This window comes from Ursus arctos, unplaced genomic scaffold (genome assembly GCF_023065955.2).
Source record: "Ursus arctos isolate Adak ecotype North America unplaced genomic scaffold, UrsArc2.0 scaffold_19, whole genome shotgun sequence".
In the NCBI taxonomy this organism is placed as follows: Eukaryota; Metazoa; Chordata; class Mammalia; order Carnivora; family Ursidae; genus Ursus; species Ursus arctos.
Window position 1 is genome coordinate 22,987,933 of NW_026622863.1, and position 24,758 is coordinate 23,012,690.

General features: G+C 49.2%; 1 protein-coding gene across 7 annotated transcripts in view; it reads left to right on the forward strand.

The window, feature by feature from the left end:
• DUS2 (dihydrouridine synthase 2) overlaps nt 1-22,834 on the forward strand; it is a 46,390-nt gene extending 23,556 nt beyond the window's left edge. For all 7 annotated transcript variants that reach the window (XM_048223792.2, XM_026495059.3, XM_026495061.4 and 4 more), the window contains 12 exons: nt 705-748; nt 1,891-1,951; nt 5,877-5,924; nt 11,639-11,704; nt 11,888-11,958; nt 14,159-14,245; nt 15,562-15,730; nt 17,870-17,991; nt 19,273-19,422; nt 20,687-20,774; nt 21,920-21,993; nt 22,245-22,834. In XM_048223792.2, coding sequence (XP_048079749.1) covers nt 705-748; nt 1,891-1,951; nt 5,877-5,924; nt 11,639-11,704; nt 11,888-11,958; nt 14,159-14,245; nt 15,562-15,730; nt 17,870-17,991; nt 19,273-19,422; nt 20,687-20,774; nt 21,920-21,993; nt 22,245-22,482 — 1,218 coding nt within the window. In that variant the 3' untranslated portion in view covers nt 22,483-22,834. The remainder of the gene's footprint in view (nt 1-704; nt 749-1,890; nt 1,952-5,876; nt 5,925-11,638; nt 11,705-11,887; nt 11,959-14,158; nt 14,246-15,561; nt 15,731-17,869; nt 17,992-19,272; nt 19,423-20,686; nt 20,775-21,919; nt 21,994-22,244) is intronic.
• Nucleotides 22,835-24,758: the final 1,924 nt, after the last annotated feature.

Consider the following 24,758-nt stretch of genomic DNA (forward strand, 5'->3'; position numbering starts at 1 on the left):
GTATATATTTCCCGTAGAAAGAAAATTAGGTTTCCTCAAGAGCAGTTAATTTATGTTGTGCTTGTAATGACTCCATAGCACTCTTCTCTCACTTTAGGAATTTCTTGGTGCTTTTTCAGAAATAGGTTCTGCATGGTTTTTAAAAAATTAGGGGCACCTGGGTGGCACAGCGGTTAAGCGTCTGCCTTCGGCTCAGGGCGTGATCCTGGCGTTATGGGATCGAGCCCCACATCAGGCTCCTCCGCTGGGAGCCTGCTTCTTCCTCTTCCACTCCCCCTGCTTGTGTTCCCTCTCTCGCTGGCTGTCTCTCTCTCTGTCGAATAAATAAATAAAATCTTTAAAAAAAATTGGTAATAACAACGGGTAAACATATGGTAAAGCAAATATAGCAAACTATTAATTATAGAATGTAAGTGGAGAGTATATGAATGAAATGTTCGGTATATAATTTTGTCAACTTTTTTGTATGTTAGAAAGTAATCACAGCATTGAGGGCATTTTCTAGGCCTTCCAGTCCAGTTTTTACCTCCAGCAGTGAGCTATTTCAGCGGGCTGGCTGTTTAAGAGAATGCCAGCCAGACTTTACTTGCCGAAGTGTGTGTGCATGTGCGCACACGTATGTGGTGTGTGTAGCTGTATTTGCACATCTGTGCATGTATACCTGTGTCAGGGGTGATGGTTGATGGAGCCTCTTTTGTTCCCAGGGGACTTCAGATGCAGAGCGAGCCCTTGCTGTGGCCAGACTTGTGTAAGTTCTTCTGTCTTTGGGACTGCCTTTGCCTCTCCCGTGGGCTGTGAAGCTTTATTACTTCTGGTGACCTTGGAGGCAACCACCTTTGTCTCTTAGCTGTCTATCTTTTCTTTCCAGGTTAGGGGTGTCTGGTTTGTTTGTTTTTTTCTCTGTTTTTGGCATCTGAGGGCTGGCCTGGAACTCATGTGTACCATGTACTCAGATCCCAGATAACCTCCGTTCAGGAGACTATTTTTTAGTGTTTATTCATGAAGCTCCCTTTCCAGGGATTCTTATGACTATGAGCCCTAAGGTTTGAGTCTCCTGAAGTGTAGGTAAGGGTTATTGCTGCCTAAATTAATGAAGGCAGGAGAGTACTGTGGGTAAGGAGATGGGCTTTGGAGTTAGACAGACCTGGGTTGGAATTCTGGGTTGCTGCTTGCTGAGTGACCTTACATACTTTAACCATACTTCAACTAAGAGAACTTAGTTTACTTATCTATGAAATGAGACCAATAGTACTACCTACCTCTGGCATTATAAGTGACGGTAAGTGAGATAATGCACGTAAATGTCTTCACAATATGTGATGTGTAGTGAGTGATTAGTGTTACCTATTAATTACAATAGCGCTGAGAAGGAACTCAGGCATTAACTACAGACTGTTAACTATATACACACCAGAAGATGAGCTAAGGGTCCGTTCCACATCTGAAAATTGTTTGGAGTAAGCCAACTTGTGTAGCCCAGCAAACAAAGGCAGTCCTGCAATTTCTGCTAGAACCAGTGCTCTGAGAAGGGGCTCTTGTACTCATGTCGCTTCTGTGCGTTGACAAATGGCTTTCACTACCCCAGTCAGAACTGGAACTCTGGGATCAAGTTCGGTGTGGCTGTCACTCAGCATTTGGATTATCTGATCTAATTCCCAAGTAGCAAAGTCCTCTACAACTAGCCCTTTGTAGATGTTTGAGTACTATATGCTCTTCCTCTTGAACTCTGCTCAGGGAAGGCAGTTGTACCTTTCAGAGACCAGTTTTTTCACCTTCTGTCACTGAGGGTTTCTATGTTTAATAGGGCCAGGGACATGGTAAGAGGTTCATGAGCACAGATCCATGCCTTTGACTCCAAATTTATTTCTTTTCTACTTCATGTTTTCCCAGGGAAAATGATGTGGCTGGTATTGATGTAAACATGGGCTGTCCAAAAGAGTATTCCACCAAGGTAAACTGATTGCTTTATATGCCTTACAAATACAGGGCACAGAGTAAAGGCAACTAACAAGATGTTACCTGACTGTGGACTAGATCCTGTACTAGATGGAGAACATGCTCAAAAGGGTCAACTAGCAAAATTGGACTATGGACCATAGCAGATTAGCTAAAAATATTGTATCAGTATAAGTTTTTGAAGTCGATAACTCTTCTGTGGTTTTGTAAGAATATCTTTTTTTTTTTTTTTTTAAAGATTTTATTTTTTTAGGGGCACCTGGGTGGCTCAGTCAATTAGGCATCTGCCTTCAGCTCAGGTCATGATCCCAGGGTTCTGGGATCAAGCCCCACACTGGGCTTCCTGCTCTGCAGGGAGTCTGCTTCTCCCTCTGTGCCCCATCCCCCCCACCCCTGCACCCGTGCTTGCGTGTGCCTTCTCTCCCTCTCTCTCTCTGTTTCTCTCTCGCAAAAATAAATAAATAATCTTAAAATGAAGATTTTATTTTTTAGATTTTTAATTTTTTTTAGAGAAAGAGTGAGAGCAGGTTGGGGGGTGGCAGAGAGAGAGAGAGAATCCCAAGCAGTCTCCACGCCCAGCACGGAGCCCAGTGTGGGACTCGATCTCACAACCCTGAGATCATGACCTGAGCCGAAATCAAGAGTCGGATGTTCAATCAACTGAGCCACGTGGGTGCCCCTAAAGATTTTTTTTTTAAAGACTTATCTATTTATTTTAAAGAGAGAGTGAGAAAGAGTGCATGTGGAGAAGGGGAGAGGGAGAGGGAGAGGATAATCTCAAGCGGATTCCCTGCTGAGCATGGAGCCCAATGTGGGGCTTGATCCCATTTTATTTTATTTTTAAAATATTTTATTTTTAATAATTTTTAAGCCCCACCCAGTGTGGGGCTTGAACTCACAACCCTGAGATCAGAGTCGCACACTCCACTGACTGAGCCAATCAGGTGCCCCAAGAATATCTCAACTTAGAAGATACACACAAATATTTAATTGTAAAGGGCTATGATACAGTGTAACATACCTGTAAATGGTTTAGGAAAAATTTTATTTACATATATATACGTGCCTAAATAAACACACACAAAGCACTAATGCCTGAGTAAGTAATGATGTAAATGTTAAAAGAAAAAAAAATGAGAACAGGGCTTTGTTTTTTCATGAATAAAACCGAGATGTACATTTGAAAAAATAGAGGATGCAATACATGAGTGCCCGTTGTCATATCAGAAGATGAGAGCAGAGTGCTAGGGCTGCTTAGAGAAAGAAGTGGAAAGGCAGCCCTTAAACTGAGTATTTTCTAGGGAAACGAGGTCCTTGATGAGGAGATCTGGGACCCTGCAGGCCGAGGGAGTTGCACAAGCAGGGGCCTGGAGAGACCAACATGAGGTAGAGGCAGAGAACCTTGATTTGACCAGACAGTTGGGGAGTAGAAGACAAAGAGGAAGCAGAGGAGCACAGGATTAAAAATCTTGGTTAGGACCAGATTAGCTGAATTTGGATTTATATTTCTGACCTTTTGAAACAGAGAAGCCATGTCATCAGAAACTTAGTTTCCTTCCCCAGGGGAAACCAGTGTTACTAGTTTCTTGTCTGTCTTTCCATATATATTCTGTGATAGAAATACTTAGAAATACTCATTTGAAAGCCATGTCTGGTAGATCTGAGTGGAAATGGCCTTGGGGTAGGGACACAGATTCAGGAAATTAGTGTCCTGGGTCCATAGTGGAGACTGGGGATGGAGAGAGGAGAAGTGAAGCTGGAGCAGTATTTGATAGGACTTGGCTGGCAGTTGATTGGACTGGGTGTGGGGAGGTGGGGGTGAGTGTTTGGGGTAGAGGGATGAAAGACCAGTAGCTAGGAGGACAGTATGTCCTCAACGTGATTGGGGCTGCTGGAGGAAAAGCATGTGTGGGGCAGATAAGAAGGACAGCTTGGGGTTGGCTGCATGTGAGGCACCAGAGGAAGTCCTGTGGGGCTGTCGCTGGGAACCTTATCACAGGCTGTGCGATCAGGGTATGCAGTGTAGACGTAGCAGATTCCCCCTAAATCCCCCAGAGCCAGCCACTCTGCTCCCTGGAGTTACGTGGCTTGGGGACTTTGGCTTTAGGCCAAGAGGCAAAAGATTATTTGAGGGAAGGGCTCTTTGAATGCTTGAAAACCACAGGGCCTTGTAGACATCTACTTCAAGGAATTATGGAGGTTTGAAATTGTCTATGAGGAGTTGAAAACTTGGGACCTTGTTTTGTATCTTCTAATTATTCCTTTGTGCTTCTGAGATATGTAAGGAGCAGAGTTTAAAGTATTGGCATAATCTCCTTGATACATTGTGGAATGGAAAAGCAAAGAGCCAAATTAGATATGGTATACCACCATTTATCTATGAGGGATGGGGAAAGAATATTTATGTATGTTTACATTTCTCTTCATAGAATATATTTGGAAAGACACGCAAGAAACTAGTGGCACTGGTCTTCCCTGGGGAAGGAAACCAAGTTTTTATTTGGTTTAGCGTAAGGAGTGAATTCCCAGTGTAGGGGCGCTTCTCAAAATAGCTAACATCTGGCACGGCACTGGCCCTGATCAGTCGGCACAGATACCTACCAGTACGCTCCACCAGCGCATACCACCTGAAGAGCCATTCTCTTTTCATGGTTCAAAAATTGAAGCCTTATGAAAAGTATAAATTTGAAAAGTTTTCCATTTCTCAGGGAAGGAGAGTTCTTACTTTTTACCCTTTTGAACCTTTAAAATTTTTAATGTGTTATGTATTCAAAAAAGCAAATAAATCAGTTAAATGGAAAGGAAGGAAGGAAATACTAATTGACAAAGCCATTGTTGTGGAAGGGCTGGATTTTAGATCCTGTGATTCCACAAGGAAGGGCTGTGATTGTGTGTGAGGTGGATGGACGGAGCTGGGGTGAGTGGCCAGGGCTTCCTTAGGCTTCTGTGGTTTCTGTCTGTAGCCAGGGTAGGCCAGGGCTGGTAGGTCCTCTGCCCTTCCCAGTCTCCTCTGAAATGGAGGCTCAGGCTGGCCGAGTCTGTGGTGGCTCAGGGTTCTCTGATTCTGATCTGTCATCCTTAAATATGAAATTAAACTGTAATAAGTGAACTTCAAAGTTCTCAGCACATCCTGAGCATACAGTCTATATACTGACAAGGGATTTATTTATTGGATTTGTTTTTTTCCCTTTACCTTGTTTTTTAACGGGTTCAGCTTTGGAAAGGTCCTCCCCTTTTCTGATAATTAAAGTAATTCATACCATCGTCCAGAACTTGTGTATAAAGAAAGACCAATCATCAGTAATGCCACCATCAAGAGTCAACTGCTGTTGTTAATGTCAAGATTTAAGTGGCTCCTCGGGTTGTTGGTTTCCGTTAGCTGGGGCTTTTGCTAGAGCTTGACGTTGGCCTGGAGCATTGTTCCTGGCAGGGAAGAAGAGCCTGGACAAGATTTGCAGGTTATGTTCCTCTAAGTGGCTTTGCTGGCAGTGATGGTATCAAAACAAGTGTTGGGAGGATAGGACAAAGGTGCATTGGATCTCATTCCAAAGGGAGAATGATTCATTGCTTTCTTAAGGGCTTGCCATATTGTGGGGTTTAGTTTATTAAGACTCTGAGACCCTGGGTAGGGAATGGGCACTCATGAGAAACAATTTTTGTGGAACCCACTTGTAGATCTGTGGATTTTGCTAAGAGGATCAGAGTGATGACTTTCAGAATTCATCAGACTCTGATCCCTGACATTACGGGCCTGGATGCTGCTGCTTCCTACTTGACTGGAAGTGCCGATTGCCAGTTATCCTTGGTCTCTTGGCTGTAAGTGCTGGGGTGGTGCCAGCTTGCCACACCACATTGCCATACCATGGGGAGGCACCACCCTCCTCCAGCTGTAAGAAGACCCTCTGTGTGCTTTTCCTTAGGGAGGAATGGGAGCTGCTCTGCTGTCAGACCCTGACAAGATTGAGAAGGTAAGTCCAGCAGGATTGAAAACAGAGGTCCTTAAGGATGCCTGTGAACTAACGTTGTTTGGATCACACACGCACCCTCACTTCCCCCCCACAAGATTTAGTGAGTCAGTTATTCACTTCTTCCACCTGGAGTCTGGAATTTTTTTTTTTTTTTTTTTTTAAGATTTATTTATTTGAGGGGTGTCTGGGTGGCTCAGGTGTTAGGCGTCTGCCTTTGGCTCAGGTCATGATCCCGGAGCTCCAGGATCGAGTCCCACATCGGGCTCCCTGCTTGGCAGGGAGTCTGCTTCTCCCTCTGACCCTCACCCCACTTGTGCTGTCTCTTTCAAATGAATAAATAAAATCTTAAAAAAAAAAAAGATTTATTTATTTAAGAGAAAGAGAGCACACGAGCAGGAGGGGCAGAGGGAGGGAGAGAGAGAATCTGAAGCAGACTCCCTGCTGAACGCAGAGCAACATGGGGCTTGATCTCACAATTCTGAGATTACAACCTGAACTGAAACCAAGAATTGGTTGCTTAACTAACTGCACCACCCAGGCATCCCCCACCTTTTTTAAAGTAAGCTCTGTGCCCACCATGAGGCTTGAACTCATGACCCTGAGATCTAGAGTCACATGCTCTACTGACTGAGTCAGCCAGGTGCCCCTGGAGTCTGGAAAATTTTTGAAAGGCTTCCCAGTGGCTATGACATGCAGCCAGGTTTGGGAACCCCTGAGTGAGCGTACAGCAGCCTTGGAGTTCCTCAAAAGCCCAGGGCTTAGGGACATGATGACTGAAAGCTGGGGCCTTGAGGAGTCATTTAGAGCCTCCTGTGTATGGCCTGTCTCCCTTCCTAGAAGATCATGGGCGTATACGCCAGGCTACCAATGGATTGTGGATAGACTCAGTGGTGTTGCGGGTGGGGATGCCCTCTCAGGGGCTTGCTGAGAGCAGCAGCGGGTCCCCTCTCTACTGGTAGAGTCTACCACCAGCCTTTGAGAGCTGTCAGGCCAGTGTCATGTGAGGCAAGCTGAACTTGGTCACCTCTGGTCCCCTTCCCTTGGTGATTCCGAAGGCCAGGTTTATGAGACCTTACAGGCAGGTTGGCATTTGCGACCCAGTGTTGTGAGCTGCCAGGGCCTGTAGGGGTGACATTTTCTGCCACACCATATATACCTTTTACTTCTTTCTCAGTCCATCAGCTCTCTCCTTGTTGCTCCTCTTAGTTCCTTTGCTTTTGTTCTCCACTCCCACTTTCCTGTCTGGGCTTTAAGCCTCCTGGTGCCTCCCATAGGCTAGAGCAACTCGGAATAAGCCACCACCAATAAAAGCTGCCATTATTTGTGCTGGCTGCTGTGTCAGCAGCTCGACCGTGTACGTTCCTCCAGCCCCACTGTCTTTGTGATATTGGAAGACCAGTGTGTTGATGGGCTTGGTGCCTTTCCATTTTTCCCATGTGCAGATAGGTACAGATATATATGGGCACATTATATATATTATTATATATTGTATGTAATTATCATATATATTACTATTATATATAATGTGCTTATATATGTATGTATATATATTCAATTTGTTCCTCAAACTCCTTGAAGTAGACAGGGGAGGGATTTGTTATGTGTCAAGAATAGTAAAACTAAAGCATAGATAAAAGTAATTTGCTAAAGATTATGTAGCAAATAAGCAGCAGGCGGAGCCAGAGGCCAGAGCCGTGGTCTTGTGACCCTCACCCCCGTATCAGTTGCCCCCTCTTGATGGTATCTCAGTTTAAAGGTGCCCCGGTGTAGTTTATAAGTGTCTCGCTACAGGTCAGTAGACATCTGGACTTAGGAACCTCCAGTCAGACACCTCTGTGCAGGATGGAGTGGATTTGGACAACTGTGGATGTTAAATTCATCACCACACTTAGGGGAGAGGGCCCCAGGTGGGGTGGTTTGTCTTCACAACCTGTGCACGCAGACATTTTTGTTGTCCTGTCCTCCAGCCTCCTGGCTTCTTCCTCCCATACTGTTAGCTCTGTCTTCTCCACGGCCCATCTTTGGATAAGGCACATTTCAAGAGTTCTGCTGCTCAGTTCATTTCATTCCTTTTCCGTTTGGTGGGGTGGTTGGATGGGCTGGGTTGGACTCGTGGAGGGGGTTGCCTCCTGGAGGGGAGGTCGCAGGCTTCCACAGCAAAGCCAGATGGGACCCAAGAATAGTGGGCTGGATTAGATACAGGTTCAAACTTTGCTGGCAGGCTGGGGGACCTGGGTGGGAACTTTGTGGGTTCTTCCAGGCTGGCGTTTTAGGTCCACGGTTCTGTCTGTGGGAGCATTTCAGGACTACCTGCAGAGTTTTTTCAAAATAAAGATACTTGGGGGTGATGATAAATTTTGGAACTAGGTAATGGTGACGGTTGTATAACACTGAGAATGTAATTAATGCCACTGAATTACACACTTAGAAATGGTTAAAATGGGGAGTTTCGTTATATCTGTTTTATTACAATAATAATAATAATAATAATAATAATAATAAAAGATTCTATCTTTTGAGATTTCTGTATATCCTTGGAGTGGATAGGGGCTGGGAAGGAGTATTAACTCGTCTTTTGAAAAAGCTTCCTAGGTAACTCCGATGTATCCTCCCTAGATTAAGAACCTCAGTTTTAGACTCTAGGTTAGTAAAGGCCTCTATTTCACCCCTGCCCAAGATTTCCTGGGTGTCCCTGGCTGCCCAGGACATTCCCCTGTGCACAGTACAATTGGGCTATAACTAACAATTGGCCGGGTTAGGACTTGAATTCAGTTCCCAGTGATTCCTAAGCCTATGCTCTCCCATCCTCCTTTCTACCCATTCTGCAACAACCAGGGGAGCTAAGAGTCTGCTTTTCCTGAGGCAGCTGCTAGATCTGGGGAGACGAGCCTGCCTGTGGGTGGATATGCTGTGTTATCTGTGTTAGGAGCTTACCTCAGGTCCTTCTCCCCCGCAGACTTTCACACCACAGATAGGAGTTGTGACTTGAATCTGGGAGAGTTGAGTCCAGCAGGGTTTCATGCTAGGGCCTAGCCAGAAGCTGTCTCTATTCACCCAGTCCCCTTACTGTGACCCTTGCAGGTGGCTGGGGATTTTGATTACTAATTTCCTTCCTGATTCTGAACACGCACATGAAATGAACAGAAATACCAAAGAAAGTGCTTAGAGCTACTTGGATGAAATACGGCAAAGGAAGTTCTGCAAAACAGAACTGGATCAAACCAGCTGACGTTGCCTCAGTCACCAAACATCAGGGGATTCTAAGTCAGCACTAGCAAAGGAACTTTCCAGAGATCGTACTGTCCGCCTGAAGGATAGGACCAGATGGAGAATGTTTATTGTGTATCTCAGTGATCTGGCAGTCCCGCTGCCTCTTAAAGGGTAGTTGCCCCCTTAAGGCTTGCCAAAGTGACCCTAGGACCACAGGCCCAGTCTGCCTCCTGGGGCGGCATCTGGGGACTTTTCCTTCCTGCCAGTCCCTGACATTTGTGCTTAGGCCAGTAGGCCAGCCCTCTCTTGCCCATGATCTGTCTGCCTGTCTTGTCAGCGTAGCCTCTTTGTCTGATGTCTTCTGGGGAGGTTTGTCTCAGCTTGGGCCTGAGAGAAAGCCCTCCTTGACTGGCTCTTACAATCTGGCTCTCTGCTGCCCCCACTTGTCTAGAACCAAGACTGAGAGCAGTGGCCTGGGTATCCCCTGTGCTCTGCTGGCAATCCAATTCTTGGTAGAGGTCTCTTGGGATCACCTTCCCTCCAGCTTGCCTAGCCTGTATTTTTTTTTAATTTTTAAAAGTTATTTTTAAATAAAAAAAATTTTTAATTATTTTAATTATTATTTTAAAGTAATCTCTATACACAGTGTGGGGTTTGAACTCATGACCTCAAGATCAGGAGTCGGATGCTGTACAACTAAGCCAGCCATGTGCCCCTAGCCTGAAATTTTTGACAAGGAAAGAATATAGCAATGGGACAGACGTTCATTGTCATCTGCATGTACATTGATCTCTGATTCATGTATGATCTCTTTCCTGTATGACTTCATCTTTCTTTGAAGTCCTTTGCAGTTACTGTGCAAATTAACACTTTTTAATGTGTTGAATATGTTGTCTTTTCCTTTGCCAGTTTCACTTCTGTGTATCCAGTTCACCTAGAGAGAGGCACATAAAGAAAAAAGAGAGAGAGGCTCATAAGGACAGGGCCCAGGCAGGACCTGTACAACCTCCCTGGCTCCCTCACATGGCAGATCCTGGAACAGCACTCAGGGAACATTGCCTTCAAGCAGGAAAGAAGGTGTCGGCCATGTCTTCTCAACCAGGAAGAGGCCTCAGAATCAAGTTGAGGAGGGAGGGTATTAAGCTGAACCTTTTTTAAAAATTATTTTTTAAAAGATTTTACTTATTTGAGAGCACGCGTGCGCATGTGCACACAAGCAGGGGCGAGAGGTAGAGGGAGAAGGAGAAGCAGGCTCCCCGTTGAGCAGGGAGCCCAATGTGTGACTCGATCCCAGGACCCTGAGATCATGACCTGAGCTGAAGGCAGACGCTTAACCAACTGAGCCACTCAGGTGCCCCAAGCTGAACCTTTTTTAAAAATTGAAAAGATTTCTAGTTTTACTGCAAAATTTACATACATCACTCTGTAAGTTTAAGGCATACAAGCATGATGGTTTGATTTACGTATATTATGAAGTGGTTACCACAGTAAGCTTAACTGTATTCTGTATCCACCATCTCATATAGATACAATAAAATGAAAATTAAGAAACTCTTCTGAAACTAATGTCACTTGTGTGTCAACTATATTCTAAGGATAAAAACAAAACAAACTTTGTCTTCGTCATGAGAACTCTTAAGATCTACTCTCTTAAGGGCGCCTGGGTGGCTGTTGGTTAAGCGTCTGCCTTCGGCTCAGGTCATGATCCCAGGGTCCTAGGATCGAGCCCTGCATCCGGCTCCCTGCCTTGCAGGGAGCCTGCTTCTCCCTCTGCCTCTGCCTCTCTCTCTTTCTCTCTTTCATGAATAAATAAAATCTTAAAAAAAAAAGATCTACTCTCTTAACAACTTTCCTGGCTATACAGCTGTGTTGGCTGCAGGCATTCTGTTGTACATTACATCCCTAGTACTTAACTGGAAGTTTGTGCCTTTTGACCACCTTTCTCCAATTTCCCTTCCCAACACCTCTGGTAACCATAAATCTGATTTCTTTTTCAGGAGCTTTTTATAAGATTCCACATATAAGTGAGATCATACTGTATGTGTTTTTTTCTGACATATTTTACTTAGCATAATGCCTTCAAGATCCATCCATGTTTTTTGCAAATGGTAGGATTTCCTCATTTTTTATGTCTGGGAGCCTTTTGAAAACATACATTCCTGAGCCCTGCCCCTAAAAACCCATTTAGGAAGTAGAGGTGGAATCTAAGACTGTGTATTTCTTAAGCTCTCCAGATGATTCTGGTGTTTGCCTGGCAAAGGATTACTGTGTATTATGTAGGCATGCATGCAGATCCATTCATTCATTCATTTACCAAGTATATCTACACCACAGAGTACCAGGCAAGGGGCTTCTGGTGCTGGGGTGCTGGCATAGGAAAGGAAGGATGCCTACGTGAACACAGATTTGTCCATGCCGCAGTGATGCACGGGTCTTTAGCACAGTTAATTAGTACGAGCAGTGTGGTGGTTTTTCCAGAATAGTTTGTGTTTTCCTGTCTGCAGATCCTCAGCACTCTTGTTAAAGGGACACGCAGACCTGTGACCTGCAAGATACGCATCCTGCCATCGGTAAGGATGATGTGTTAAATTTCAAGGTCCATTTTCTCTGGGGATGTTGAATGGGGGATGATGAATGCTTCTCAAGGAGCTGAATTAGGTTTGGAGGAAGTAGTGGGGCTGAACCCACTTTGGGATCTGACAGCTGTTCCCTCAGTAGCTTCAGTAACCCCCCTGGGCTGTCCTCTTCCTCAGCTGGAAGATACCTTGAGCCTTGTGAAGCGGATAGAGAGGACTGGCATCGCTGCCGTCACAGTTCATGGGAGGTGAGTGGTTGCCTATCTGCCTATCTAGTGACTGACTTGCAGGGAGGTCCTCAGCCATTTTTTTTTTTTTAAAGATTTTATTTATTTGAGAGAGACAGAGAGATAACAAGAGAGAGCATGAGCAGGGGGTGGAGAGCAGAGGGAGAGGGAGAAGCAGACTCCCCGCTGAGCAGGGGGCCCAACTCGGAGCTCTGTCCCAGGGCCCTGGGATCATGACCTGAGCTGAAGGCAGACGTTTAACAGACTGAGCCACCCAGGCGCCCCGTCCTCAGTCATCTTAACAATGCTTCGCCAGAGTCCAGGTGACAGCCAACTTTACTTCTGCATATGCAGCCTACCTCTGCCTAGCTCTTTGACATCCTATAAGTCCTGAGGGCAGTCAAACCCTTTATAGCCTGGCATTCTTTGTTTCATTCACTGAACACCTACTGGTGGTAGACACTGCGATGAGTTTAAAGACAGAAGGAGAAGAAGACTGAATTTAAAGACACAAGAGGAAGGAGAAACGCCTGTACACTCAGGATGTGTAAATGGTAGAGATTGAGTGATAGGTTCAGAATTGTACCATGCAGCCAGGAAGTGGTGGAATTAGAACTCTGACTCTGAATCTCATTTTCTTTCCACTACGTTGAGCAATGGCTTTTCCCTCAAATGACCCCAAGCAGATGGCTGTTCTTTTAAAGGCACCGTCTTTTTTGTCTGCCCTTGTTGGACTGCCAGCTGTCACAGTGACTACTTGAAACAGCCCTTCTATCTAATGTGAGAGCTAATGTGCTCTCTTCTGGGAGCTGACATGTTGCTGACGGCTACTTTTGGTTTCCCAAGCAGACTTGCTCCCCGTGACCATGATGTGCTTTTGTACATCCCAGGTCAACAGACTTTGGCCAGAGTGACCTCTCTTCTCTGAGTGTTGTTCCTTTTGGGCTCAGGGGTCTTGTAGGAACAGCCCACTTTTTGCTGCATTTCTGACAAGTGAACCCATAACATGTACAAGAGAAAAGCAGAGCTGCGAGTTGAAGCCAGTAGGGGGCAGTGAAAGGCCACACACATGTACACATGTGCTCCTCCCTGCCACAGCAGGCTCAGGCTGCCTGGTTTGGGCTCCCAGCTCTGCTACTTGTTGGCTGTGGATCTTTGGACAAATCACTTAACCTCTCTGGGCACCCCATTCCTCATTTGGTAATTAAGATAATTTCTGCTTTATAGGGTTGTCTTGAGGCTTTTATGAGATCGTGAATATATAGCCTTGGCCCAGTGCCTGGCATATGGTATTCTCTGAATAAATATAGCTGTTCCTTTTTGCCAGTAGTTGGAAACACCAGGAAGACAGATTTGGGTGAGTTTAAAGAGGGGCCTTCTGGCCATCAAAGCTGTTGAGGAAGGACTAGACTGGCTGCTGGGGGTGTGGGGAGGTAGAGGTGGAGGATGGGTTGACAGGCCTTCTGAGGCCCTGTGGCCCCTGACCCGTTTGTTGAGTAGTGTACCGGAAGGGATGGGCCCAGGCAAGACCTGAGCAAGGGCTGTCTGGTCGACCATCTCTTTTGCTCGTTCCTGAGCACAACTTAGATCAGGGCTCACTTCAGTATCCCTAAGACTCACTCATGCGTAAGAACTTCTTGCAGTTGACCTTGGAAGGAGGGGCCCCAGGTTGTGGTCCTGCCTCCCTGGGGCTCGTTGTGACAGCCATGATCTGTGGCCTGTCCTGGCTGTTGGGTCTACCCTGTGCCAGGTGCCTCTCCCCAGGATCAGCTGCCCAACTTGGCCTCAACATAGGCAGCTGTGTGGGAGTGGCCAGTCTGAGGGCAGCAGCTGTTCCCTGTCTCGTAGGGAGGGCAGGACCGGGACAGTAGGGGCAGCATTCTTATAGCGCTGTCCCTCATCTCTGGCAGAGGTGAGGGGAAGCCAGGGAAAGGCGGTGTGACCTTGGGAGCCAGGCCACCCACACCAGCCCTCTGCAGCCCTGCCTCACCTGCAGGCCTACAAGAGCTGGACTTGCCTTCCCAGCAGGGCCTAATGCTGTTCCTGACCCTTGCAAGAGAGGTCATGGAGACATCCTCTGCAGCCCAGAACCCTGTCCTTCATGGCCGTGTGACCTTCCTGAGGTTCAGCAGGGAGGACAGTAGGGTTTGGATAAGGTAAACCCGTTCGAACTGTGACATGGGCTCAGCCCTCAGCCCCATTTTTTTTCTTTATTTCCAAGGAAGCGGGAGGAACGACCTCAGCACCCTGTCAGCTGTGAAGCCATCAAAGCCATTGCTGAAACCCTCTCCATTCCTGTCATAGCCAAGTAAGCCTCCCTTCTTCATCATTTACTGTTTTATGCTCCACCTCACTCTGAGGGATTTGAGCTGGCATACAAAAAATGGATTGAGATAGCATTAAAAAAGGAAAAAAAGGTGGGACAAGAAAATGAGGTTGGGTATGAGGCTGAAAAGTATCTGTTTTGTCCCCTGGCCTCTGGTGAGTGGCTGATGTAGGTGTGCAGCAGGCAGAGCATTCTGATGGCTGGGGTGAGGTGAGGAGTGTTCAGGGGACTGGGAGAGCGAGAAGGTGGCCGCTGAAGCAGGCCCAGGGGAAAGTGATGTCACGCCCAGAGTTAGGTGTTCAGGGTGTAGGGTGAGGAGTCCCAAGCCAGAGTGTGCAGAGATGGGGGCATAAGGCAGGTCATAGTCCAAAGCATTCCGGGCAGCTACAGGACCAGGAGCCAAGACAGGTAGTTGCGAGGTACCAATAACCAGCCCAGAGGCTTAGTAGTAAGACAGTGTCCAGTTGGCCCTGGGGAGCTGGCTGTGTGGGCCAGTCCGGAGTCCAGCGTAGCCTTGCACCTTAGGATGGCACAGAGCCTGAGAGCAGGATGGCAACAGAGAAATTCCAAAGCCTGGAAACCCTGACAAAAGGCATGCCCGACTGGTGGGAAGTGGGAGGGAGCTAAGGTTGGGGGTGTTAGTCAGGTCCCGGTTGTCGCTAGGCCAAGGAGTTGTTGGAGTGGCTTGGAGAGGGTAGGGCTACTCAAGAGCCTGGGTCCTGTTGCTGCTGCTGCCCCCTGAGGGTCTTCCCCACAATACATACAACGCTGTCTCTGGATTGAGGCTGTCACCCAACTCCTAATGGAATGGATACAAACAGAGCAGTTTCCAAGGGGGCCCTTGGGGCCTCAGGGTAACAGGAAGGGAAATTGCAAGCAAACTGGGCCTCCTTCCTTCCTCTCATAATCACCACTGTGTCTGTGGTTTTTGACCCAGCCATTAGTAGGTATATGGTGCCCCCGGCTGGGGGTTTTCCTGTGATCCCAGCATCCACTTACAGACCCATGTTTTCAGATTTGGGCTGGCTTTAGGATGAGGAGGAAGGAAGGTAGAATCTCTGGGAGACCAACCTGTTGCGTCCTAGGCCTGGTTCAGGCTGTTTCTCTGCGTTATTGCACTTGGTGTTCCTGACCCCAAAGTGGGGTGTGTGTTATGACCTCCAGTCTCCCGAAGTGCTCAGAGCTGAAGGATTTGGCCAAAACTACATAGTTAATGAGTAGCAGCTCTGGGAGTTGCCTTTTTATGAAAATGCTGGCATAAGGATGGGGACACTCCTCACTCCCCTGTTGCCTTTCAGTGGAGGATCCCACGACCACATCCAAAAGTATTTGGACATAGAGGACTTTCGACAAGCCACGGCAGCCTCTTCGGTGATGGTGGCCCGAGCCGCCATGTGGAACCCATCCATCTTTCTCAAGGAGGGTCTGCGACCCCTGGAGGAGGTCATGCAGAAGTACATCCGATATGTACGTCTATGCACTTTTTCAAAAGAAACATTTCTCACTGTCTGCCACATTCCTGCAAAAAGTGCCTTGGGTGAGCCCCCAGCCACCAGCAGCCCTGTTGTTCCTCTCCTTTTCTTTTTAGTTCTTGTAATGTAGTGTTGGGTCTCCCTGACTGCAATGTGAAGAGAGTGTCCGGGGATGCATGCCCCTACCATTACCTCCTTTTAAAGCTTCCCATGCGTGGGGGTCATAGTAAGGACCCCTGGATTCAGGATGCTGCCAGAGCCCAAACATGGGGGCCTTTCTCTTTCTCACTCATACCACCCCCCGACACACACATACACACATACATGCATGCACAGTGACAGTGAGATCTGTGTCACTGAAGACACCCATGCCAAAGGGTTGGCACCTGAGCGGCCTCAGCCAGGGGGAGCCACTGTAACTGTTGTTGAGAACAGATTATCTCTGTAGAGACTTCTCTCTGGCCATAAGTCACAATCACTTCTAAAACTCTTTTCTTGCTAATTCCCAGACCCCTTAATCTCTGACTTAGGGACTAGCCTAACTTTAACCCTCTCCTTAGAGACTAGCCTTTTCCTCTCATTGAGAGCTTGATTTTAGTGCCAGAGGCATTTCCCTCTAGAGGAACTTTTTGACCAGTTCACCTGCGCTATCCCTTTGTCACAATCCTAGAATTCTGAGAGACTCTGAGTAGCTGTACATGTCTGCAGGCAGAGATAGTCAGCGGACTTCTAATTCTTCAGTGAGTTGGGCCTGAGCAGAGAGTCTAGCCCTCATCCTCTTCAATACCAGGGCTCATACCCTCCTGGGTGGGTCAGGAGCTCCTGACATCCTCAGACTGCCCATACCCTCTTTAGGCCGTGGCCATGCCTGTGGCGTTGTGGCACCATGGCATGTGGTATCCCCAGGACTGTGCAGCCTGGGATGGTAGGAGGCCCTGAGGCTTCTGTCCAGAGATGAGCAGAGTTTCTGTCCTAGGGCCTCCTCTGCTTGATGCTACAGCCCTCATCCCCTGGGTTTCAGGTGTCCTGTTCAGCAGGTTGGTGACTACCAGGCTCTCCAGTACCCTGGGTCAGCCAGAGACAAGGGGGGCTTGCCTTAGCCCAGGCCACCTGTCTTGCTCTTGCAGCTGGCTGGCATGTCTGTGGCAGAGAAGATATGCTCAACACTGCTCACTGGGTAAAAGGTGATGTTATCATTCCTACTCAGTCTGTCCCTTGGCAGCTCCTCAAGAGCTGTTGTCCTGGAGGAAGGGAGTGGCTTTTAAGCATAGACAGGGCTGCTTCTGGTCCTTCCAGGTGCCTTCTGTCCCAGACAAGCTGAATCAAGGCCTTGCCACTAGCTGGGGCCTACCAGCGTATCTCTGCTTTGTCCTCAGTGTGTCATGGCACCTTCCCAGGCACTGAAGACATAGACCTAGGTGGAGATATTATAAGAGTGTAGGGGCGAGGGCTGGGAGGGTGTTCCAGAGGGCTCGGGCACCTCTCACCCAGTGCTTTTGTGTCTGCCCCAGCCAGGCAGGCTTCTAGTGTGTATCGCTGTGCTGTCAACTTGCCTCCCTGAGCCTGCATTTGTCAGGAGTAGTGGTAACAGCTGCACCTCACGCTCATGAGGCTTGTGAAGCTCAGTGAAGCGACAAGTAACGTGAACATGATTGGTAGATGGTGCTGTGCTTTCCCATGCAGGTGGATATTGGGGACAGTTATTTAAGATGTGGGAAAGGAAGGTACCCACTGTGTATAGAAATAAAATAATCTCACCCCTGTCTTGGTGCTGCTCCTGCCACACCAGAATTCGACTTGCTCCTCTTCCCTGCCACTGGAAGGGCAGCAGGTCTTCTGTGGTAGCCTGTGGTGGCTGAAGGAGGAAGGGCTCCCTACACATCTGGACTTCCTTCAGGCTGTCCGGTCGAGTGTGCTCCTAACCCTGGGTCTCAGCTATGACTCTCGAGTTTGTACTGCTCCCTGGAGGAGTAGATGGCCAGGGTGGAGGTGCTTTTCTTATGGGCTCACACTGCCTCAGCTGTAAGCACACCTCTGATGCCCCCTTGGAGCCCCTTTCTCTGCCATCAGGGCATAGCTCAGGCCTCAGAGCCTGCCTGGACAGCAAGTGGGCTCATGCTGGTTCTTCCCTCAGGCCGTACAGTATGAGAACCACTACACCAACACCAAGTACTGCTTGTGCCAGATGCTACGAGAACAGTTGGAGTCGCCCCAGGGAAGGTTGCTCCATGCTGCCCAGTCTTCCCAGGAAATTTGGTGAGAGGGGCAACGTTGCAGACGTTGCCAGGCTTGACTCTGAGCCCTAAGCTGACTATCAGGGACCAGGGATGCAGCTTCTGGCGGTGGACATACAGGAGCGGGGTAGTGGTATAGCTTCACCTCACAGAATAGGATACTTAACAAAGCTTTGGAACTTTCCATCCCTGGACTGATCTCACAGCAGAATTGGGGAACTAGAGTGCCAGTAGGACGGAAGAATGTGGGGCCTGGGCTCACGAATTCCTGGGGAGGAAGGGGCTTTCATGGTAACAGATCAGTCACACACCAGGCCATCAAGACCCAATGGTCAGGAGAGTTGGGGTTGTAGAATGGAGCCCCTGGCCTGAGCCTGTGCCCACAGCCCATCACTCTGCAGTCTGGGAGGCTACCCCTTGGTCCTCTACATTTGGTATCGCTCCTTGCAATCTGGCCTAGCATCTCTTCCTGTGACTCCCTGTCTTGCTTGTTTATTCCCTCAGCTCCACATTTCTGCTCATACTGGGTCTTCTGGCTGAATGCTCTTTCGTCCTCGCAGTCTGTTTCCTCCCTCCTCAAAGAAACTTTCCTAAACCACACTTGTGCCCAGGCATCTATCAAGATAGCCCTCAAGATGCTTCCTAGAAGAGAAAAGAGTAGCCAGAACTCTCTTCCCAACCCCGGGCTTGTGGTGTTGGTTCTGTCCCTACCTCACATAGCTTAGCCAGCTTGACTCAGGTGTCTTGTGAGTTTAAAAGAAAGAGTATAACTCTGTAGTTCTGGGTGGTACCTCAGTTTAGGCTAGGCTTAACTGCTTGTGGCTGGGGCAGGAAGTGGGGAACCACTTAGTGGTCATGGCCTCTGTCTCTTCCTCCCTTGGGCCCACATGAGGATGGGGCCCTGTATAACCCAGGCGCTCGTTCAGTACAGGTCAGTTCACTCACTGCTGGCTGGGAACACTTGCCTATGTTTTCTTCTTTGGAAGAGAGGCTGGGCTTAGGTGGTAGAGGTGACCCTTACAGCCTTTTCCACCCAGCCCAGCCTGCCCTCCAGTGTCCAGCCTCAAAGGCTCACATTCACTCTTTGCCAGTCCAGGTTGATCCCAGGGGTAGGTGGGGCACCTTCTGATGGCTAGGTCTTGGTGGTGTTTTCATGCATGTGTGTGTGTGGGTACGTGGGTGGGTGGGTGGGTGGGTGGGGAGAGGGATCATTTCTCAGTGGTGAGGCCCTGGGCTCTTGCAGGAGTTTCCTGGATGCTGGCTCCACTAAGGGGCTTGCTCTGCTCTGGTTGTTCTTCTACAGTGAGGCCTTTGGCCTTGGTGCCTTCTATGAGGAGACGACACGAGAGCTGAATGCCCAGCGGGCTGAACTCTTGGCCAGAACCCCAGAGACTGTGGGGGAGCCAGCTGAAGACACCTCTGATGTCATTAAGATGGCTGTCAAGTTTGACCGGTAGGTCTCCAGGTTGGCCTCAGCTTGGCCAGGGCCCGTGCCCTCAGCTGGCTGCTTGCTATACATGGTTAATGCTAAGTTCAAGGACCACTTGGTTTGGATCCTTGTCATTTTTCAGCATCCCAAAGAAAGCACTTTGAGGAAGATGGTCCCTGGAGGCCCAGGCAGCACTGTCAAGGGTGTGTGTATTGTCCCGCGGTGACCACACTTCACCTTTTCCTTGATAGACATCATCCCACAACTCATGGTGGGAGGACTTGTCTCCTGTTCCTGAAAGTCTGTGCTTTCTTCCTGGTCCTGAGCAGTTAGCTGCCTCCAAGGCATTGGGACCCTTGCCCTCATCTGGCTGTGCAACCCCTGCCCATACCTACTGGCCCATACCGGCCCCGTGGTGCCCTCTCTAGGCAGAAGTAGCCTCAGAACGATTATTGCTTTAGAGTGTGACTCAGCTTTGAGCGAGGTCTTTATCTTTGTCTTCTGCCATCTAGGATCTGATGGGGACCTTTCTCAGGTTCCCAGGCTCATACCAGGAGCCAGTCTTGTCTGGCAAGGGCTTGGGAGGAGGATTGCGGGCACAGCTGTTGGGCAGTCATATCTGGGGAGAGCTCCTGGTAGGAAGTTGGAACATAGTGCCTCCTACCCTGTCACCCTGTTACAGACTGACTCTGACTCTGAAATAAGAGTACACTGTGTTCAGGGCTGAAGCAGATCATCCTGATACTCAGGGGACATAATAAGGGTGGGTACTGAGTTAGATCCCAGACCATTGTATGGCCACCTATGTTCCCAACCCCCACCCACTCCCTTCTGTCTTGTCTTGAAAGGCAAACTGGATCTTCTTCTTCTTCGTCGTCTTCTTCTTCTTCGTTTTCTCCTCCTCCGTCTTCTTCTTCTTTTTTTTTTTAGTAGGCTCCACACTGGGCATGGAGCTCAACAGGGGGCTTGAACTCATAATCCTGAGATCAAAACCTGAGCTGAGATCAAGAGTCGGACACTTTACCGACTGAGTCATCCAGGCACCCCTGGACTTTCATTTTTGGGTGTTGAAGTCTGTTTTCTAGGCTAGAATTCAGCGTGCGGGAGTTCACTTTGTATTCCAATTCCCCAAGCATGCTGAAGCCCATCTTCCGTTTAGGTAGAATCCAGGCCCCACATCACTGGTGGGACAGAAATGGGAGCTCAGAGGAGTAAGTGTGGGAGTCCTAAAGCAGCAGCCTGGTGGTGATGGTGGGTGAGCCCTGACTCCTTCCTTTCCTTGCCCCAGGAGAGCGTACTCACCCCAGATCACCCCCAAGATGTGCTTGCTGGAATGGTGCCGGAAGGAGAAGTTGGCACAGCCTGTGTATGACACGGTGAGTTCCTGGCTGTGGCCTGCCCTGAATCCAGCCCTGCAACGCCTCCCACGGCTGGTGCCATCACCCCCAACACACCCATAGCTCGTACCCTGAATTCCAGACTGCTTGACTGGAGCCTGGCTTTGCCCTCCATGGGCATGCAGTGGTTGCTGGTGGCTGGACCAGTTGCTGATATGATAGCCCCTTCCCTGTGACAGTGGGCCTGTTGTCTAATTCTGGCCACTTTCATAAAACTGAACTTGAGACATACGTAAGGGGCTGCTTGGGTCAGTCTCTGCCAGTGGTGTTGCTTAGACCAGGGAGACTTCCCTGGAAAGGACCAGCTGGCTTATTTAAGAAGGATGCTTGAACCTAAAAGTTAGACATGTTTTTAGACCAGGCCTCAGCCAATGCGGCTCAGAATTGGGCCCCAGACTTGAGGCTGCTTGGTGGAAACTTCAAGACAGTCTTGCTTCACTTCCTTTGGTCCCCATGACCATGCCTTATTTAGGCTGCTCTGTCTCTTCTGGACTGGCCTTCTGACCTCTGATCTCCTTCCAGGACTTGTGTCCCCCTCTCCCACAGTGACTTTTCTAGAACAAATCTGACCTCTGCCTCCCTGCTCAAGTCCTCATCCTCTCCCCAGTGCCTTTGAGATCAAGCCCTCGCACCTCAGCACAGAGCGCAAGGCTCCCCACATGCCTTTCTGCTTCTTGTCTCATACCCTTAGCTCTCTGTCCAGCTGTATCACCTGGTCGCTCTGCCAAGTGTTGAGAAGTCTGCCCCATTCTTGTCCCCTCTCACCCCTTTGCCATCTGGTGAATTCCTCCTCATTTTGGGTGACCTGGCCCATCCAGATGTCAGTTGGAGCAGGATCCATAGTCACGCGCAGCTAAGGGGTCTGATGGCCCTTTGCTTAGGTACATGAACTCCTGAGACACTGGAATGTCATTGCCTGTTTATGTATCTGCCTTTCTTCCTTGGCAAACGCACCAGGCACTGCTGCTGGGGAGGAGCATGTGATACAGGTAGCCTTCATTTAACTTAGGTGGGAAGTGCTTCCCTTTTTCTATTTTCCACGTGATTCTGGCCGGTGAGCCCCAGGGCTCATTCCTCTTGCCTCCATACGGCCATGCGTGTTTCCTTTCCTCTCTTTGCACCAGGTTCAGCGCCCCCTGGATCGCCTCTTCTGCTCTGTTGTGACTGTTGCTGAGCAGAAGTACCAGTCCACCTTGTGGTGAGTTTCCTCGTCAGTGGCAGAGGGGGGTGGGGGGGAGCTTGGGATGAAGGGCCTCAACCCAGCCTTGGCCAAGGAGGGTTTGGGGAGGGTGGTGTACCTGGGCAGTGGCATCCCCAGGCGATGACCCCCTTCCTCAGTTTTGTTAGAATCTTTGCCAAGGGTGTATAGAGTCAGGCCTTTCCAGCCTCTTGTCCTGCAACCAGCCTGCCCATCTACCTGCCTTATTGTCCCATGCCTCATCTGCCCAGGGACAAGTCTAAGAAATTGGCGGAGCAGGCTGCGGCCATCGTCTGTCTGCGGAGCCGGGGCCTCCCTGAGGGTCGGCTGGGTGAGGAGAGCCCCTCCTGGCACAAGCGCAAGCGGGAGGCCACTGACCAAGACCCTGAGGGTCCCAGAGCTCAGGAGCAAGCGGTACCTGGGGAGCTGTGCAAGAAGCTCTTTGTGGCCTTGGGAAGTGGTGAAGAGAGCCCCCTGGAAGGCTGGTGACCATTGTCCCTACCTTGGTCACCAGCTTCAGGAGCCTGGCTATAAGATGTCTGTGGGTGCAGAGCATGAACCAGACACCATTGGACAATTCTCTGACTGTTCCTGGCAGGAGTTAAGAGGTCCTGACCTGGGCCATCAGCCTGGAGCACAGGCTAAATGGTACCTAGGGTGCACATCTCCCTTGGTGGGTCTGAGTAGCAAGGCCAAGTTCCCAGTGACCTCAGTATTTTCTTTGAAAACAGGAGCTTTTCAGGTGGCACCTTCTCAACCTGACATTGGTACAGTGCAATAAAGATCCCCCCACCCTTACCCATGGCTGGCTGCTTTAGCCTTGGGCATCTTCACACACAGACTCATGGCCTGGCATAATTATTTTACTCCCACTCTCTATGCAGAGCTAGAGAAATCTATGCTATATAAATCTATGCTAGATAAAGCATATCCTTATGGGTCTGGGTGGAAGTGGGGGATGGGGTATCATCTTTAACACTCACAGGACTTGGGCTGAGCCAGGAAGGCCCAAGAAGCCTATTCTACTGATGGCAAATCTGAGGTACTGCCTATCAATTAACTTTCGTGATGAGAGGTGCTATAGAATCTGGGGAACAGTTAGGGTATCTGGTGCTCCAGGAAGGGACCAGCTCAGGTGAGTGTGGGGGGTCCTGGGTTTGACCCCCAGGTGACTGAAGCCCAGACCTGATGAGGTCTCTGCTCCAGACAGGGAACACTGAGGATACATGCTGCTGATGCCAGCAGTTTGGAGCCCTTAAAATTGCCCACCCACGCCACTGCCTGCCACCAGCCCCCACTATCCCACTTGGGCCGGAAGGAAGTGGCAGATTCTCTTTAATTTCCTCTTGGCAGAGAAGCAAACAAACGGCTACCACATCTCATGGGGCCTCCCCCTCTTACTGGGAGGGGCGTTCTGACCAAAGGTCCCTGCCCTGCACCACCCCCGCTTCCTCCACTGTAAACATGCTACTTCTCCTCCCCTTTTCCAAGTTCTGTGGGGAGGGGCATTCCCCTCCAGCCCAAGGCCATGTTTCTCTCATATCCCTGGGGTCAGGCCCCTATGCCAGCCAGCAGCCCCTGGCCTCGGTGGCCTGAGTCAAAGATCAGGCAGGTGAGGCCTCAGTCTCAGTCCCGGGAGTAGCCCCTCCCTGCACACTTGTTCTGTATGCAGATAAGGATACTGCACTACCAGCCGCCTCCCAGAGCCCATTGCTGTCTGACCTTGGGCAAGTCACTTCTAGTTGTCTTTGGGCCTAAGGGCCCTCTTCTGAGAGGGGGATCAGCTGCTCTCTGCTTGTAGGACGCTGGCTGGAGGATAAATAGGCCTGTGATAGGGCACAGTGCGGCTAATGGGGCCCCACTCCATGCTGGGGCTGCCCTAGCTTCCTAGACTAGTGCTCTAAGAGAAGGGACCCCACTCGGGAGACAGATGAGGCTTGGTTCAGTCTCATCATCAGGCTTTAGGCACAATATCTTTCTGATTTTTCTCACAAAAACTGTCTCAGTTAAAATGCCCCCTTTGTCTTTCCCCATATCCCAACTGGAACAGGGCAGAGATTCCCCAGTGGACCCCCGGGCATCCTGACCTAGTCAGAGCTTGTGGAAGGACCCTGTGGTGGCCAAATATCAAGTCTTAAGATCCACTTCTCCTGTGGGGTTGGGCTGTACCCTCAGGCCTGTTCTCCCACCAGTGTACTTTCCCTGGGGAAGCCCCTTCTCTGGTGGGGTCAGGTTTATTTCTGGGCTATGGGGAAGGAGAGGCAGGGGTGGAGGTCAGCTGTTAAGAAAGGGGCTGGAAAGAAAAAAGAGGCTGGAGTATGGGAACTTAGAGGGCCCAGGAAAAGCACTGGGGAGAGGGTCATTCACAGGGGAGCAGGTGGGGAGGGGCTCATGTGTGTTCCATAACTGAGGTTATCTGGCAGAGATCCCAGGATATGTTGGCTCTCAAATGGTCTCACATTAGCATACCTCAGGATGCCTGTCCTGGTCTCAGAGTGACCTGCCCAAGTCTGGGACTAACTGGCAAGGCCCAGTCAGGTTTGAAAGCTCCAATCATTGTTCTCACTATTCCCACCTTAAACTCAGGCCACTTAGATGCCCAAATGCCTCTGTGGGCTAGTGTCCACAACATTTATTCATCCATTCCAGCCACCTAGACAGAGGACTTCCTCTTAGCTCATCACATTTTGGGGACACATGATTTTGAGCATGAGAGGGAGGGATGAGTAAAGCTGAAGGGGGTGGCACATCTTCCGAAGGCCACA